This window comes from Bos taurus, chromosome 3, assembly GCF_002263795.3.
Source record: "Bos taurus isolate L1 Dominette 01449 registration number 42190680 breed Hereford chromosome 3, ARS-UCD2.0, whole genome shotgun sequence".
NCBI lineage: Eukaryota > Metazoa > Chordata > Mammalia > Artiodactyla > Bovidae > Bos > Bos taurus.
In genome coordinates this window covers 26,296,195-26,311,859 of record NC_037330.1, presented here as the reverse complement: position 1 = coordinate 26,311,859, position 15,665 = coordinate 26,296,195, and the positions used below count along the sequence as shown (strand labels likewise).

General features: G+C 44.3%; 1 protein-coding gene across 1 annotated transcript in view; it reads left to right on the top strand.

Moving 5' to 3' along the window:
- The window catches only part of PTGFRN (prostaglandin F2 receptor inhibitor), an 80,576-nt gene that overhangs the window by 19,698 nt on the left and 45,213 nt on the right, over positions 1-15,665 (top strand). The window contains exon 2 of the mRNA XM_010803135.4: positions 13,212-13,580. Coding sequence (XP_010801437.1) covers positions 13,212-13,580 — 369 coding nt within the window. The remainder of the gene's footprint in view (positions 1-13,211; positions 13,581-15,665) is intronic.

The window sequence follows — 15,665 nt, the reverse complement described above, 5'->3', positions numbered from 1 at the left end:
AATAACACACTTTATAAGATTTAATGGCCACACCTGGACCTTGTCGTCATTCAAAATTCTTTCACCTTTTTGATTGTCCATTCTGATATTTCCCTCTGTGACCACAATTGCGTCTCTTTACTCCTTACAAGTTCCCTCATATGTGTTGAACCTACTCTTCATCCTCATTGTTATCCCCTGATCTTGAAAATTCCTTTTTCTCCAAGCCATTTTCAGTTCATGAGCTCTTATCCTGGTGGTCAGCATGTCAGCAGTGAGTTTGTTAACATCCTAAGGACCCTCTGCCTCATTTCTTTGCCAGTCCTCATATTGTGGTTGAGTAACCCACATCAACCATAGTCTCTAAGTCTAAGCTTTATCATCTTGCAAAATCTTAAATCCTGCCCACCTCATTTTCTTACCAGTTAGGTTGTCTTTACTGCATCTCAGTGAACCTTGTAATAATTTTGTGATGGTTTGCCATTATATTCCTTCTAATTCGTATTCTAAGCCTTGTCCACAATCTCCAGGATCTAATCCCTTTTCTACTACTTCACTGTGACACTGGAGACTAGCCTAAGGCTCCTCGAGCTTTTTTTGCCTTAAAACCTTGCTGTATTTTTACCCATCCTTTTCTCCTAAATTCTGAAAAAAAATAAGGACCCTGTCTTTGGCTCTTTTCTCTTCTGTATGTATGCAGTGTGTCTTTCTGTGACTCCCGGGTCACTTGTGGCTTTGAGTACCATCTGTGTGCTGAAGACTCTTCAGTGATTGTCTCTGGTTGGACCTTCCCCCTGAGCTTCAGACATATGTACCCACTGCCTACTCCACTGCACCCCTACTCATGTCCAATAAGCATCTCGAGCTTAAAAGGGCTGGAAAAGAGCTCTAGTCTTGCCTGATATGAATTCCTTCCTGCCAGTTACTTTCCCATCTCAGTAAATGGCTTCACCATGAACCCATATGCTCCAGCCAGAGCCTGTACCACCCCTATTCCTGTCTTCCTCATTCTCCACATTCAAAATAGCAGTGCATCTTTTCACTTTATTTATAAAACATGTTTTGGATCTGACTCCTCCTGAGAGTCACCACTACTACAAGCTGAGGCCCAGCGTCCCTCATCTTTTGCCTGATTTACCGTAACTTCTCCCATTCCGGTGTCCTTACATCCAAATTAGCCCACTGTTGTCCATCTTTCACAGAGCAGCCAGGGTGGACTTTCTGTGATAAAGTAAGCTTCATCATCCCCTAGTTTATGTGCTTCCCATTTCAACCAGAGTCCAAGGCCTCTGCCCCCTTGTTCATTATAATCCAACCACACTGGTCTTTTTTTCCATCCCTTGAATACCCCAGGCTTGCTCCGGTCTTAGTGTTTTTATATTTGCTGGTCTCTCTGCCTGGAGCAATCTTACCCTGGAGTTCTGCCCCTGCCTCCTCCTTATTCAGGTCTGAAATCATTGGTGACCTCAGAGGAGACTTTCCTGACCACACTGGCTAAAAGCAGCCCTTCACCATCCCCATCCCCAGTCACCAGCTCATCAGCCTATTTTATCTTGATAGCATTTATCAGCCCTCCCGGCTTGTTTCCCCACATGCTCCTTAACTGGAGCTCAAGCTTCTTGTGAGCAGGGACCCTTGGCTGAATGTCCGCCATGCCGAGAAGGTGCTTAGAGGACCAACTGGCTGACTTTCCAGGATAAACTGCCCACTTGTGCCCTTCATTGCCGCTTGCCTACTTTGGGGTCTCTTTCGTGGCTGTACCCTCTCTTCCTTGCATCTGGATTATTCCTTTCTCCTGGCTGTTACTCGCCAAGTCCCACACCACATCATTGCAAATGCATTTCTGTGGAGGTTACCAGTGGTTACTTGATCATCAGTTCAGAAGTCTTCTCTCAGTACCCATCTTCCTTGACTTCTCTGCAGGTTTGAGCGACACTGTTGCTCGTTTTTTTCCAAACCGAAACATAATAGGATTCTGCTCTGGATGCTGTGCAAGATGCACGTAGTATAGGAGCCAGATCCTGCCATAGGAGCTTGCAGCCTCCCAGGAGCAAGTTTTGGGTTGGCCATCAAGTTTGTTCCGGGTTTTCTATAACACCTTATGGCAAAGTGCAGACAAACGTTTTGGACAGCCCATAGATGGGTATGTCCGTAAGGAAAACAGTAGATGTCACTCCCCACCTTTGCTTCTTGGAATTCTTGCATCCCTTGGTGGCTGCTAGGACATAAGCCTTTTCTGGTTTTCTTCCTAACTGGCTGCTGTTCCTTTTTCCTTTTTTTTTTTTTCTGGTCCCTTTTCAGTCCTTTTCTTCCGTTTGTGTTTAAATAATAGAAATTTGCAATGGTTCTATGGTTTTGTTCCTTTCCTCTTGTTTGCACTCTGTTCCCTGGTGACTCCATGGACTTCCATATCTCTGAGATCTTCACCCACTCCCCTCTCCAGGCACGTGACTCCACATTGTTATGGGGCTCAAATATCGCAGGTTTCCATTCCTGGTGGACCTTTCAACTTGTCTGAGTCTCACTGACTGCTTTCCTCCTCAGTATTTCCTCAGCAGCTCTCGGCTTCCCTGGGACATCTCTCATCTCAGGTATGTCAGTGGATTCTTCTTCCAGCATGGCTCTCAGAGCTGCTGCCTTTCCACTCCCGCCCTTGTTCTTCTTTTGGTTGTTATACCAACCTCCCCACCCCCATCTCGTTGAGGATTCCTGATTGACCTCGCCTGTGTGTGTCCGTTCCAGCCTGCTCATACTGCACTCTCCACTCGCCCTACTCTTCACCGCAACCCACATGTTCCCTCTAGGCCTTTGCTTATGCTCCTCCTTTTAACACTGGTCACCTTTCTCCTCAGTGTCCCCTGCCCAACCCCTAGCCCCCAGCCATTTTTCAAAGGCCCGATACAAATGTTGACACTGCATGAAGCTTTTCCCTAATCTCTTTAGGGACACACCCTCAGTTTCTGTCAAACCCCTGGCACTTGTTAGTACCTTTCTTTGGTTACAAATATTCTTCCTCCTGTTAGTTTTTCATGTGCCCCTAAGACTCAATATGCCTCTAAAACTCAATATACCGTTAAGTCTCTTAAAAGAAGGTCCAAGGCTGATTTACCTTCCTCTCTCACATATCATCTAGCTAGGGGGGTTCTTGCTCAATAGTTGTTTGTTTAAAAAGTCATATTGTATTTGTCTAGTTTATCTCTGTAAGGTCTTAGCTAAATCTTTTTTTTTTAAATGATTATGAGGCCTGCTCTAGTAGACCCTTATTTGCGTTTGGATGAGGTTTTGAAGTAGTGCCATATGTGACTTCATTACACATTCTCTGCTGGCTGTAACTTGTTTAATGTGTACATTGCTGCATTTTCATCACATAGGGACTGTCTAAATGAAAGCCGGCGTATTCCCTTCTTGCCAGACCTCTCAGTGGCAGTCATGCAGAGACAAAGGTTTTGCATTTGTTAAGTCAGATGCTGCAGTGAAGGCCCCATGAGGGTTTATAGGTTTGACCTTGTATATCCATTTCTAAATCTCGTGTGGACTAGAAATTTCATGTAGAAATCCATAGGCCCCTAGTCTCTCTTAAAGGGCTTGTAAGGACTGGGAAAGGGGGATTTAGGTGTCATTTGACAAGGCAAAGTGAAAATACCACAAGCTCTTCAGTTTCAGTATTTCTGTTCTATCTGTGCTATTGGGTTCAGTAACTTTCAATACTTTTCTTAGAAATTACTCTGATTGGAAAGTCAGATTGTTGCTTCTAGACTGCTCAGTGAGGTGATAACATCTGAGCAATAATAGAAACAACTGCAAATATCCTTTGCAGATCTTCTTTACTCTGCAGGTCTTGATTTAGAATAATGTTGATGGTAACCCAGGAAATAAAATCTATTTCCCATGGCTATCATGAGGGCGTGAAAGAGGCTGGATAAATCCAGTTCGTCTTCATTAGCTGGTCTCTCTTAATGATTCCTCATGGTTGCCAATAATGCTTATTGAAATAAACATTGCAGGGATGATTGCACTGAAAAAGTTGCCTGATTTTTCTTGCCTCAGTTCCGTTCAGTCACTCAGTTGTGTCCAACTCTTGGTGACCTCATGGACTGCAGCATACCAGGCTTTCCTATCCATCACCAATCTCTGGAACTCGCTCAAACTCATGTCCATCAAGTCGGTGATGCCACTCAACCATCTCATCCTCTGTTGTCCCCTTCTCCTCCTGCCTTCAGTCTTTCGCAGCATCAGGGTCTTTTAGAATGAGTCAGCCCTGCACATCAGGTGGCCAAAGTATTGGAGCTTCAGCTTCAGCATCAATCCTTCCAGTGAATATTCAGGATTGATTTCCTTTAGGATTGACTGGTTTGATCTCTTTGCAGTCCAAGGGACTCTCAAGAGTCTTCTCCAACACCATAGTTCAAGAGCATCAGTTCTTCGGCTCTCATCTTTCTTTATGGTCATACTCTCACATCCATACATGACTGCTGGAAAAACCATAGCTTTGACTATGCAGACCTTTGTTGGTAAAGTAATGTCTCTGCTTTTTAAAATGCTGTCTAGGTTGGTCATGGAGAAGGCAATGGCACCCCACTCCAGTACTCTTGCCTGTAAAATCCCATGGACGGAGAAGCCTGGTGGGCTACAGTCCATGGGGTTGCTAAGAGTCGGGCACGACTGAGCAACTTTACTTTCACTTTTCACTTTCACTTTTCCCTTTCATGCATTGGAGAAGGAAATGGCAACCCACTCCAGTATTCTTGCCTGGAGAATCCCAGGGACAGAGGAGCCTAGTGGGCTGCCGTCTATGGGGTCGCACAGAGTTAGACACGACTGAAGTGACTTAGCAGCAGCAGCAGGTTGGTCGTAGCTTTTCTTCCAAAGAGCAAGCCTATCCCCATCCATTCTACATGATGGAAGAAAGTTGAAGGCATTTAATTATTTTCTTGAATACTTCAAAGGTAGGCAAATAGAAATCTGGAAACGGTTACCGCTTGCATATTAATTGTCTGTACTGAAGAAAGAGCAGTAGGCTTCCAAAAGTCCTTCCTATATGTTTTTAGAATAAAGTCCTCTTCACCTTATTTGAATATGAAAGTGTAAGACATAGAGTTAGTATCACTTAAAATAATGAAGACAGTCTGTCAGAAAAAAATTTTTAAGAAACTGGACGTTATTTTTAATAATCCTGTTTTTCTATTTTTCTCCTCTGTCTACTTTATATCAAGAATATATATTTCTTCTCTTTAGTAACTCATTTTGGTTACTTTGCTGCCTATCTGATTCACATTGTCCTTGGAGAATTTGAGATATTTTATAGGGAATGTCAAGCTGTTCCTTCTTCCCACTCAGCACAAAGACAAAATCAACAGAAGGTGGTAATATCAACAGTGCAGTTGAAGACAAAACCAACCCAGCCAGTCTTTGTCCTGACAGGGCAGTGCATGGACCAGATAAACCTGGCTGGAGTCCCTCACTTCATGGTTTCATGCAAGTTATTAGCTTGTCTGAGTCTCGGTTTCTTCGGTTCAGTGATGGGGGTGTTCTGGCGTATAAGAGAGACATGGGATGTTACTATTCCTCCTCTTACTCCATCTCAGCCTTGTGGAGAGAAATCTGGTGATGAATCAAAGTGAACAGATTACAAAGTAAATACTTGAAAAATGCTTATGTCATTTTAGCTGAAATTATAGATTCTTTTATTAATCAAGTTTTTAAAATATATGTTTTAAATTTATTTAAGAATGGACTAGAACGGTGACTCTTTTTTAAAAATTGTTTTTGTGTTTATTTGTTTTGGGCTGTGGTGGGTCTTCGTTGCTGTGCATGGGCTTTCTCTGGTTGCAGTATGTGGGATTCTCAGTTGTGGTTTCTTTTGTTGCAGAACACGGGCTCCAGGGCACGCAGGCTCAGTAGCTGTTAGGCAAGGGCTTAGTTGCCCCGAGGCTTGTGGGATCTAAGTTCCCAGAACTGTGTCCCTTGCGTTGGCAGGTGGATTCTTTTTTTTTCCTTAATTTATTTATTTTTGGCTGTGCTGGGTCTTTGCTGCTGGGTGCGGGCTTTTCTCTAGTTGCTGCAAGCAGGGGCTACTCTTTATGGTGGTGCATGGGCTTCTCAATGTGGTGGGCTCTCTTGTTGTGGCTTGCAGGCTCTAGATGTGTGCATCATACATCGCTTCACTCCTATCTGACTCTGTGACCCTATAGACTGTACGGGGCCTGCCAGGCTCCTCTGTCCATGGGATTCTCCAGGCAAGAATACTGGAGGGGGTTGCATGGGCTTCAGTAATAGCAGCACACGGTCTCAGTAGTTGTGGTAGAGGGCTCAGTAGTTGTGCCTGGAGGGCTCTGGAGCCCTGGCTCAGTAGTCATGATGCAGTCTTTGGTTGGTCTGGAGCATCTGAGATCTTCCTGGATCAGGGATCAAATCCATGTCCTGGGCATTGACAGGTGGATTCTTAACCACTGGACCACGAAAGAAGTCCCTAAGCAAGTAATTTTTATTATCCCTCTCTCTTTAGTTTGTTATCTATTCTTTTATTTTTATGATTATTCTAGAGATTAAACATATATTGTTGACTTTTTAGTGTCTACCGATGATCCTTTTATCATATGCAAGACCTTAGAAAACATTTAGGCTCCATTTATTTCATTCTTTCCCTCATTTTTTGTGCTGCTGTTGTCATATATTTTAATTACACATATATTTTAAATTCCCGAAGACATGATTAATATTGTATTATATAGTCCCCACTCAGTAGGTTTACCCACACACTTAACCTTTCTATTGCCCTTTATGTCTTTGTACATCTCCATGATTCCATCTGGGATCATTCTTCTCCTATTTGAAGAATGCCCTTTCGTATATCTTTTTGGTATTTCGTTACTATTTCTTTTTATTAATTCTCTTTCCCTTGTTGAGAGTTAGTTGAAAGCATATTTATTTTGCCTTCCTTTTAAAATTTATTTTGGCGTTTCTGTGTAGAATTCTCAGTTGGTGGTTACTTTCTTTCATCACTTTAAAGATGTCATTACATTGTTTTAAGAGCATCATTTCTATTGAAAGTCAGAATCATTGTATTGTTGCTCCCTTCTCTACTATTCAGCAGTTTTACAGTCGTGCACTTAGGTGTGGTTTTCTTCGTCTTTGCACTGCCTCTGATACGCAGTACTTCCTGAATCTGTGGCATGCTGCATTTGTCAGTTTGAGAAACATCTTAGCCATTATCTCTTCAGAAATTAATTCCGCCCAATTCTATCGCTTTCTTTCTCTCTCATCCTGGGTCTCTGTTACATGTTTGGCCTTTTTGCTATCTCTCATGTGTCTCTTAGACTGTTTCCTATATTTTTAATCTTTTTTACACCCTGGGCTTCAGTTTGGATATCTTATGAGTGACTGATAGTCGCTCAGTCATGTCCTACTGTTGCAACCCCATGGACTGTAGCCCAGCAGTCTCTCTGTCCATGGAATTCTCCAGGCAGGAATACTGGTGTAGCTCGCCATTTCCTTCTCCAGGATTGGATATCGTATACTGACTTTTTTCTCTGCATCTAATCTGATATCAAACCCATTTATTGGGCTCTTAATTCTAGATTTTTTTTTTTTTAGTTCTAGATTTTTATCTGATTATTTTAATAGATTAAGTTAAATGAAATCCTGTTGTCTATTTCTTTGGTAAATTAATTGTAGTTATTTTAAGCCCATGTCTGATAACACCAGTATCTGGGTCCCCGTGCCTCTGTTTCTATTGTCTGTTTTGTTGCCTTTTGTTTTCAGTCATTTGCTGCTGTCATATGGGGTGTCTGGTAGGTTTTGATTAAATATTGAAAAGTTGTAGAGGCTCTGTATGATGCCATCTTCTTCACAAGATGTACTTTCTTTTTTTCTTAGCAGGCTAAAGAGTAAGAGAAACTCACTGTCACCCAATGAGGAATTGAGATGTTTTGAGATGAGATTTCAGTATTGATAGAGCAGGTTTTTTTCTTCAGCTTTGCTCTTACTCCAAAGGCATAGCCCTTTCCAGGGCTGTAATCCATTCTGGGGTGTTTACTATAGTCCACCTTCCTTTGTGAACTCAGAACTTCAGTTTTTGTTTCCCCAGCTCCCCAGGTGGTGCAGTGGTAAAGAATCTGCCTGCCAGTGCAGGAGATTGAGGATAGAGGAAAGAGACAGTTACTAGAAAGTTAGGTTGTGATGGTTTCCGTATTTCACTATCATATTTAGTACTAGATTTGCTTGAAGCTAAGGCACAAAAGTGAAAGTGTTAGTCACTCATTCGTGTCTGACTCTTTGGGACTCCATGGACTATAGAGCTCGCCAGGCTCTTCTGTCCAGGGAATTCTCCAAGCAAGAATACTGGAGTGGGTTGCCATGTCCTCCTCCAGGGGATCTTCCAGACCCAGGGATTAAACCCAGGTCTCCACCATTGTAGACAGATTCTTCACCCTCTGAGCCAGCAGGGAAGCCCAAAGTACAAAAGGACACGCGAATTTTACATATGATGGGGAAAACAAGACTTGGAAGTTGGAATAGAGAAAAGAGAGATGATGAAGTTAGTAGTCCCAGTTGTATTCAGGGGTGTGTGTGTGTGTGTGTGTGTGTGTTTACTGGGAGGTTTAGGCAGAAATTTTAAAAACAGGGATTAGGAAGCAGTGCAGGGTTCTGAGACCTATGTAAGAAGGTCTGATCTAGTCGGGGCATGGTGATGTGGTACTGGTCCACTTAGTAATTGGGATTATGAGGAAGAGCCTTAGCATCAGAGCCTTAATATACTGCACAAAATGTGCTATTAAGGTGCCCTAATTTTGTGTTGAGTTTCAAAGGTACTTGGGCTGTGGTTTCTGGCCTGAGAGATGCCTATGTAGTTCTTACTTTCTGGGGAAAGAGCACACAGTGGGCCGTCAACAGGAGTTCAGGTACTAAATTTTAAGAGTCTTAGCATATGTTTTCTTGTGTCACTGAACAACACAGTAGTGCCCTCAATAGTCCTTCTAAGGCTAATAAAGAAATGTATCTCATGTGAAGGTCTCTTATATTGACCTCTGAAAACAAATGAAACTACAATTTTAAATTATTTCTTAGTAAAGATATTTTTCTAGAACGTGAAACGAATACAGTTCAGGTGCCAAAGTATTTGGGACTCTTCATGTGAAATTTGGTAGAATTTGGAAAACCAGAGGAGAGTTTTGTTCTTTTTCCCTTAGTTATCAGCTGTTACGAGAGGTTTCAACTAAAGTTGGCAATGTGTGACTTTGCAGATATTCTTTTTGATTCTGAAAGAGCCATCTGCTCTATGTTTCACAAGTTGTATTTCTTTTTAAATATTATTAACTGTTATCTAACAGTATTAAAGGAAATATGTGCTAAATACCAGCTTGCTGTTAGCAAGTTGAAATTCTGTTCTCTCAGCTTCAAAATCTTGCTTTGCCCAGATGAGAGGACATCCCAGATCTTCATGTATGCCACCACGCAGGTTTCTATCTTTTTCAGATTAGAATTTGATCTTTCAAGCATCTGTTCATATCTCCTTGGCTTTTCCCAGTGGCACTGTAAAGTAGCCAGCATGGAAGAAGGTACTTCTGCAGGTTGAGTTGGATGTGGAGGCGGGCGTGCCTGAGTGACCCCTGGGGAGATGAGGCAGGCTTCACACAGGAGATGGGGCTGGAGCTGCTTCTTGCAAGAGGCTGAGAGGTTGTTGGGATGGCAATTCCAGATGCATGAGGCCCAGAAGCAGAGTCTGTGGCACACGAGAGAAGCATGGCATTTCCAGAGAACGAACTGTCGTTCGTTTTGTTAGCACTAAGCTAACTAAGCACTAAGGGCTGGAAGAGTGATAGCTGATGAAGCTGGAATGGTAGCCATGGTCCAGACTCTGAAGGATCTTGTGTATTTTTATTCATCCACTCATTTAGCAAATATTTACTGAACATCTGGTATCAGGTCCAGTTCTAGGCACTGGCATTCAGGAGCAAAAGAAACAGATAAAATCGCAGCTCATATAGTCCTTACATTCTAGTGGGAGGAGGTGGATAATAAATAATAGTAAAAATATATGGATACACGTAAAGAATATTATTGATAAGTGACAAAATACGACAAGAATAAGGATGGGTATGTGCAGTTTTAAGATGGTCAGGAAAGGGAAGGCAACATTGTAATGAAATGTGGAGCTGATGATGGAGCATAGTGAGCATCTGAGAATATTCTGGACTTAGCAATGTGCAGAGACCCTGAGGCTGGAGTAGTTCTGTTTGCTCAAGAGCCTTAGGAATTAAGGATGGCTAGAGTACAGTGGAAGGAGGAGCAGGAGGGTGGAGAAGCAAAGAGGGCCCTGTCCTGTGAGGTCTTGCCTTTTATCTGAAGCTTTAAACAGAGTAAAGATGTCAGACAACTTGAGTTGTTAAACGATGGCTTGGCCATGTTGAGAGTAGAGGGCAGGTGGGCAGCCAATTGGGAGACTGTTGCAGTAATTCAGGTGAGAGGGAAGGTGGCTTGAACCAGGGGGATCACAGTGGGGGACCTGGAAGATAGAGTGAATCCTGCAGGTGATGAGGAGCCGTGAAGGACTTCTGATCAGTGAAGTGACACGATTTATGCCTTAAAAGATGATTTGGGCAGCTGTGTGTGGAAGCAGGACTGGACAGCTGAGACGAACCGGCTGTCCCCCAAGCTCTGCTCACTAAGAATAAAGACAGAGACTTTACAAGGAATATAGCCTCATGCCAAAGGGCCCTGTTGAGCTGGTTATTAACCTGGTCAGCCTCTTGACAAGGGCTAGGAATTGCAAAGATTGACACATTAGGAAATTCCTTTGTAAACCTGCCAGGGAAGCAGAGTGAATGAATGTGATCAAGTTTATTATAGATGCCACCTGCAAAGCAGAGCCTTACCGAATTTCATGCACTGTCACGGGGGCTCTGTGGCTCATTTAAGCTTTACAAAGCCCTAAGGGGTCATGTGTCCACTTCATAGAAGAGGACACTGGGCATGAGGAAAAAAAGCATTAGGCTGTGACCCCTCTTACAGGTCTCCATTGTGACCTTCCTTCTGAAGGGTTTCTGTGAGATTTGGGATTATCCGGTCATCTCTGAAATTAAATATAAAAAAGATCTCCTGTTTCTTTTGTGAACTGTGGTGATGATGACCTCACTGCTGGGTAGGTATGTTTTATTTCAATGCCCTGAGTTGCCAGTGGCAGATATTAGCTTAAGGACCATAAGTGTGAGTGGAATTGTAAGGAATTGAAATGTCTGGGGAAGACGTGCACATGTGTGTGCACGGGCGAGAGTGTGGCCAAATCTAGTGGCTCAGATGAGGCTATCTGTCAGGAGGACACATTCCTTGCACCTCTCCTGGTGTTGGCCTGAGTCTCTTCTGCCATAGACAGCTTTCTCGCCTAGTCAAGAGGGCTGCCCATGTGCTGCTTCAGAGCAAAGCATCCCTTTGGTACCCTGATCCCAAAGGAGGTAAAAATGTCTTTCTGAGAAGTTTCAGCAGAAACGAGCCAGGAGGACTTGGACTTGGTTTCAGTCTCAGTGTCTGTTCCTGAGACTGGGGTGCAGGGCATTCCTTGGATCGTAGACAAATCTCTTCCTTGAGCTTCACCTGGCACTCTCCTTGAGTGCATATCTACGTTCAAATTCCCTCACCCCCCTTTAAAGGATACTGGTCATTGGATCAGGGGCCCACCCTTCTCTGTGTGACCTCATCACGGTTAAGCTAATTACAACTGCAACAACCTATTCCCAAATAAGGTCATACTCTGAGGTGCTGAGGGCCTGGACTTCAGCATATGAATGGGGAGGTGGTGGTAGGGAGACACAATTCTACCCAGAGCAAATGACAAAAACACAAAATTGAAAATAAATAATAGAAGATCCCTTTGGTTGAACTCTTCTTACATGATGGAGTCTCAGCTAGCGGTTTTATTTCATCAGCTCAATGACTCCTCCTTTCCTCATTTTATTGTTGAGGAAGCCAAAGCTAAAAGAAGTCTCTCAAATTTCAACTTAGGTCCCCTTGATTTCAGGGCTTCTCTGGTGGCTCAGACAATAAAGGTCTGCTTGTAATGCAGGAGACTTGGGTTCGATCCCTGGGTTGGGAAGGTCCCCTGGAGGAGGGAATGGCAATCCATTCCATATTCTTGCCTGGAGAATTCCATGAACAGAAGAACCTGGTGGGCTACAGTCCATGGGGTCACAAAGAGTCGGACACAACTAAGAGATACACACACACACACACACACACACACCCCCCACACCCCTTGATTTCAGAGCCCATCCTTTCTCCTGTATATCTTAATGCTGGACATATTCATAGAACCTCAGGAAAGAAACATGCAAGTTCTTTGGGTCCAAACTGAAATGCTTACACAGGTAGTAAACTCACTACAAAGAATGTGCCAAAGTTCATCACAAAGAAGCTATCTTAAAGGACACCCACGACAGGCCCCAAGGGCCTGCCCAGAGGCCCGAGAGGTCTGTGCTCTTGGGGCAGGAAATGCCAGTGAACTCTTGGTGTTGTCCACCCGGCCCATGCCCAGTAAGCTGCTGCATTCCTACCAATGCCCAGCAACAGGCCAGAGCAGCACTCTCTCACTTTATGCTTCCCTAGCCTCATTCTGCATTTGGATCAGGGTGAAGAGTAGAGAGAAGGAAATGAGCCAGAAAATAGAAAATTAATACTTGGTAGAGTCGTCATATTTTAAAATTAATTTATAGGCAATGTCAGATAACCAGAGCTAAATCATTTTATCAGCAGGCTGCTTCAGGATTTAAAAAATTGGCATCTATCATTGTAAATCAGGTCTCAGGAGCCCTGGGGAATGGTCTCTAGGGAAGAGGGTTGATATAGGGTGGGCAGAAATGTAAATACTTGATTAGCTGTGTCCTTTTCTTTCACACAAAACCTAAAATATTTCCACATCACGTTGAGTGATCACAGTAGGTTAAATAGTAACGGGAGGGAGAAAGCTCTTCAAATTTATAGTTAGCCTACTTTTAGTACTTACCTTCCTCCCTGTTGATCCTAGGAGACTGGTGCATGAGAGATGCTCACTGTAGGGGCTATTCCTGGCTCGGGGTCCTTGGGGTGGGCTGAACCTTTTGCACAGACACTGGCAGCATGTTGGTCAGTGTCATGTTTTCCATCATGTGCCTGGGAGCTGAAGCGCCCCCAGGCTTGCCACATTTATTCCGGGAAGAGCTTACTGGATTCAAGCCTGCCTCTTTGACTTCTTGTCGTTGCAGCTCTTTGCCGAGGGCGCGTGGTGAGGGTCCCTGCGGGCAGCCTGGTGCGGGTGGTGGGCACCGAGCTGGTCATCCCCTGCAACGTCAGTGACTACGATGGCCCCAGCGAGCAGAACTTTGACTGGAGCTTCTCGGCCTCGGGCAGCAGCTTCGTGGAGCTTGCCAGCACCTGGGAAGCGGGCTTCCCAGCCCAGCAGTACCGCGAGCGCCTGCAGAGGGGCGACATCCTGCTGCGGCGGACGGCCAACGACGCGGTGGAGCTGCACATCAAGAACGTCCAGCACTCCGACCAGGGTCACTACAAGTGCTCTACCCCCAGCACGGACGCCACCGTGCAGGGCAACTATGAGGATACAGTGCAGGTTAAAGGTACATCCTCATGGGAGGAGGGGAGTGCTGTGCCAGGGGGCCATGCTTCCCTCTGCCACCCCACCATGAGTGACTGTGCCTGGGGCTCTGCTCCCTCCTCTGTCCAAGGGAGTAATAGTATCTTACCTGATGAAAGGCAGAGGATGGGCCAGGGGGCCTCTGAGGTCCACTCTTCATTCCATGGTGCATATGAACTGTCTCGTGGCTGGAGAGCTGGAGGCAGCATGGTGTGTGGTGGAGAGTCCAACTCTGAGCCAGGTTGCCTGCGCTTGGTTCCATGGCTGGCTCTCCCATTGGTCACCTCTCTGGCCGTTTGTGTGTCCCATGCGTCAGTGTCCTCCTCTGGAAAACAGTGCCTCCCATAAAGGTCAAAGTGAACTGCTGTTATTTAGTCACTAAGTCTTGTCCGACTCTTTTGCGACCACCTGGACTGTAACCCGCCAGGCTCCTCTGTCCATGGGGTTTCCCAGGCAAGAATACTCGAATTGGTTGCCATTTCCTTTTTCAGGGGATCTTCCTGACCCACGGAAGATCCTGCATTGGCAGGCAGAGCCTTTACTACTGAGCCACCAGGGAAACCCCCAAGGTGAATTAGCACATGTAAAGCCTCAGCAGTGCCATAGTAAGCACTCCATCAAGTTAGGGATGCGAGGGTGGTGGTCACGTGGACACTCTTCATGTTTATGGGGATAAGAGATACTTCGGAGCTCATGTCTTTCTCTGTGCTCTTCATGATTTAAGTACCTGTGTTTTCTAGAAGTCGTATGGGTCATATGTAGAGAAAGCATGATGTGGTCACTGCAAGCTGGTGGGCCTGGCTGTGCAAGTGATCACACCTAACATAGCTGGAATATTTGGGTTTGTTTGTTTTTTCATTTTCTAAGTCCTGTTTGATTTACTCACCCATTCAGTTCTCAACCCAGTGAAGAAGAGAGGGCAGGGTATTTCCCTAATTTACACACAAGGAGATGGAAAAGTGTAGGTTAATTACTTGCCTAAAATCACACAGCTAATTGGTAAATGAGCAAGAACAAACAATTTTAATTTGAGGCTAGCAAAATAGAAACATTAATGTTGTTATTATTATTACTTAATTATGCATTTATTTGTATCCTGCCTTGTTCCAAAAAGAAATTATGTCAGGGTAGTAGTGTATTAAATGATCAAGAAAGCAGAAAATCTACATGATATGATATAAAAAGAAGGGGTTGATTCAGGCATTCATTCCTTCTGTAATGATTTCTTAACTCCTACCATATTCCAGATTCTGTTCCCCGACTAGACTCATAAGGGGATAAAAACAGCCACTTCCATTATACAAGCATTAAAATGTCAAATCTACCTCTTCTATTACCTCTTCTCATTCCTATACAAAAATCAAATATGTCTTTTTAGAACAAAGTCTCATAATGCATTCTTGCATTGGAGTTGAGTGATCCATTGCTTCTGTAGTCCTCACACACATGCTACACCTCCATTAGATCAGATACACACTTGTCTCCATGTGCGATGCCCATCTTCAGGAGTTGGAGGCCGCAGGAGGAACTTCCTGCCCCCCCCCTCCCCCCCACCCCAGTATCTTTCTGTTTCTTCTCCAGTCTTTGGAAGGAGAAGCAAGGAGAGGCTTTCTTCAGGGTCAGGAAAGCAGATGGATGGCCATGAAAGAGACTGGCTGGCTGCCCAGATGGAGCCTCTGGTGGCTGCCATGCATGATCTAGGGTCTCTCTGGCCTTCAGCTTCACAGGTCTTAAAACTATATATCCATGGCCTCAGAGATAACTGGTCTTGGGAACTGAGTCATGTTAGCTGGAGTCACAGACTGATGTATATACTAGAAAGTCATTATATTCATTTGCAGTAGAGATAGGACTTTGGGATATGTCCTTCTAAAAATGTAGGAGTTTTTTCTGTTATTTAAAGTAGTCCCTTTTCAAGGACATTGAATTCATTTCCGAGCGTGGAATGGCAGGAGAACCCAAGGAGATGGTGAACAGTGGTGTTTGGGGAATTCTCTCAGCCAGCCCTTAGGCAAACCTGAGAGGTGGTGGTCCCTGCAGTCTCTTTGGTAGGGGCCTCCTCACTGCT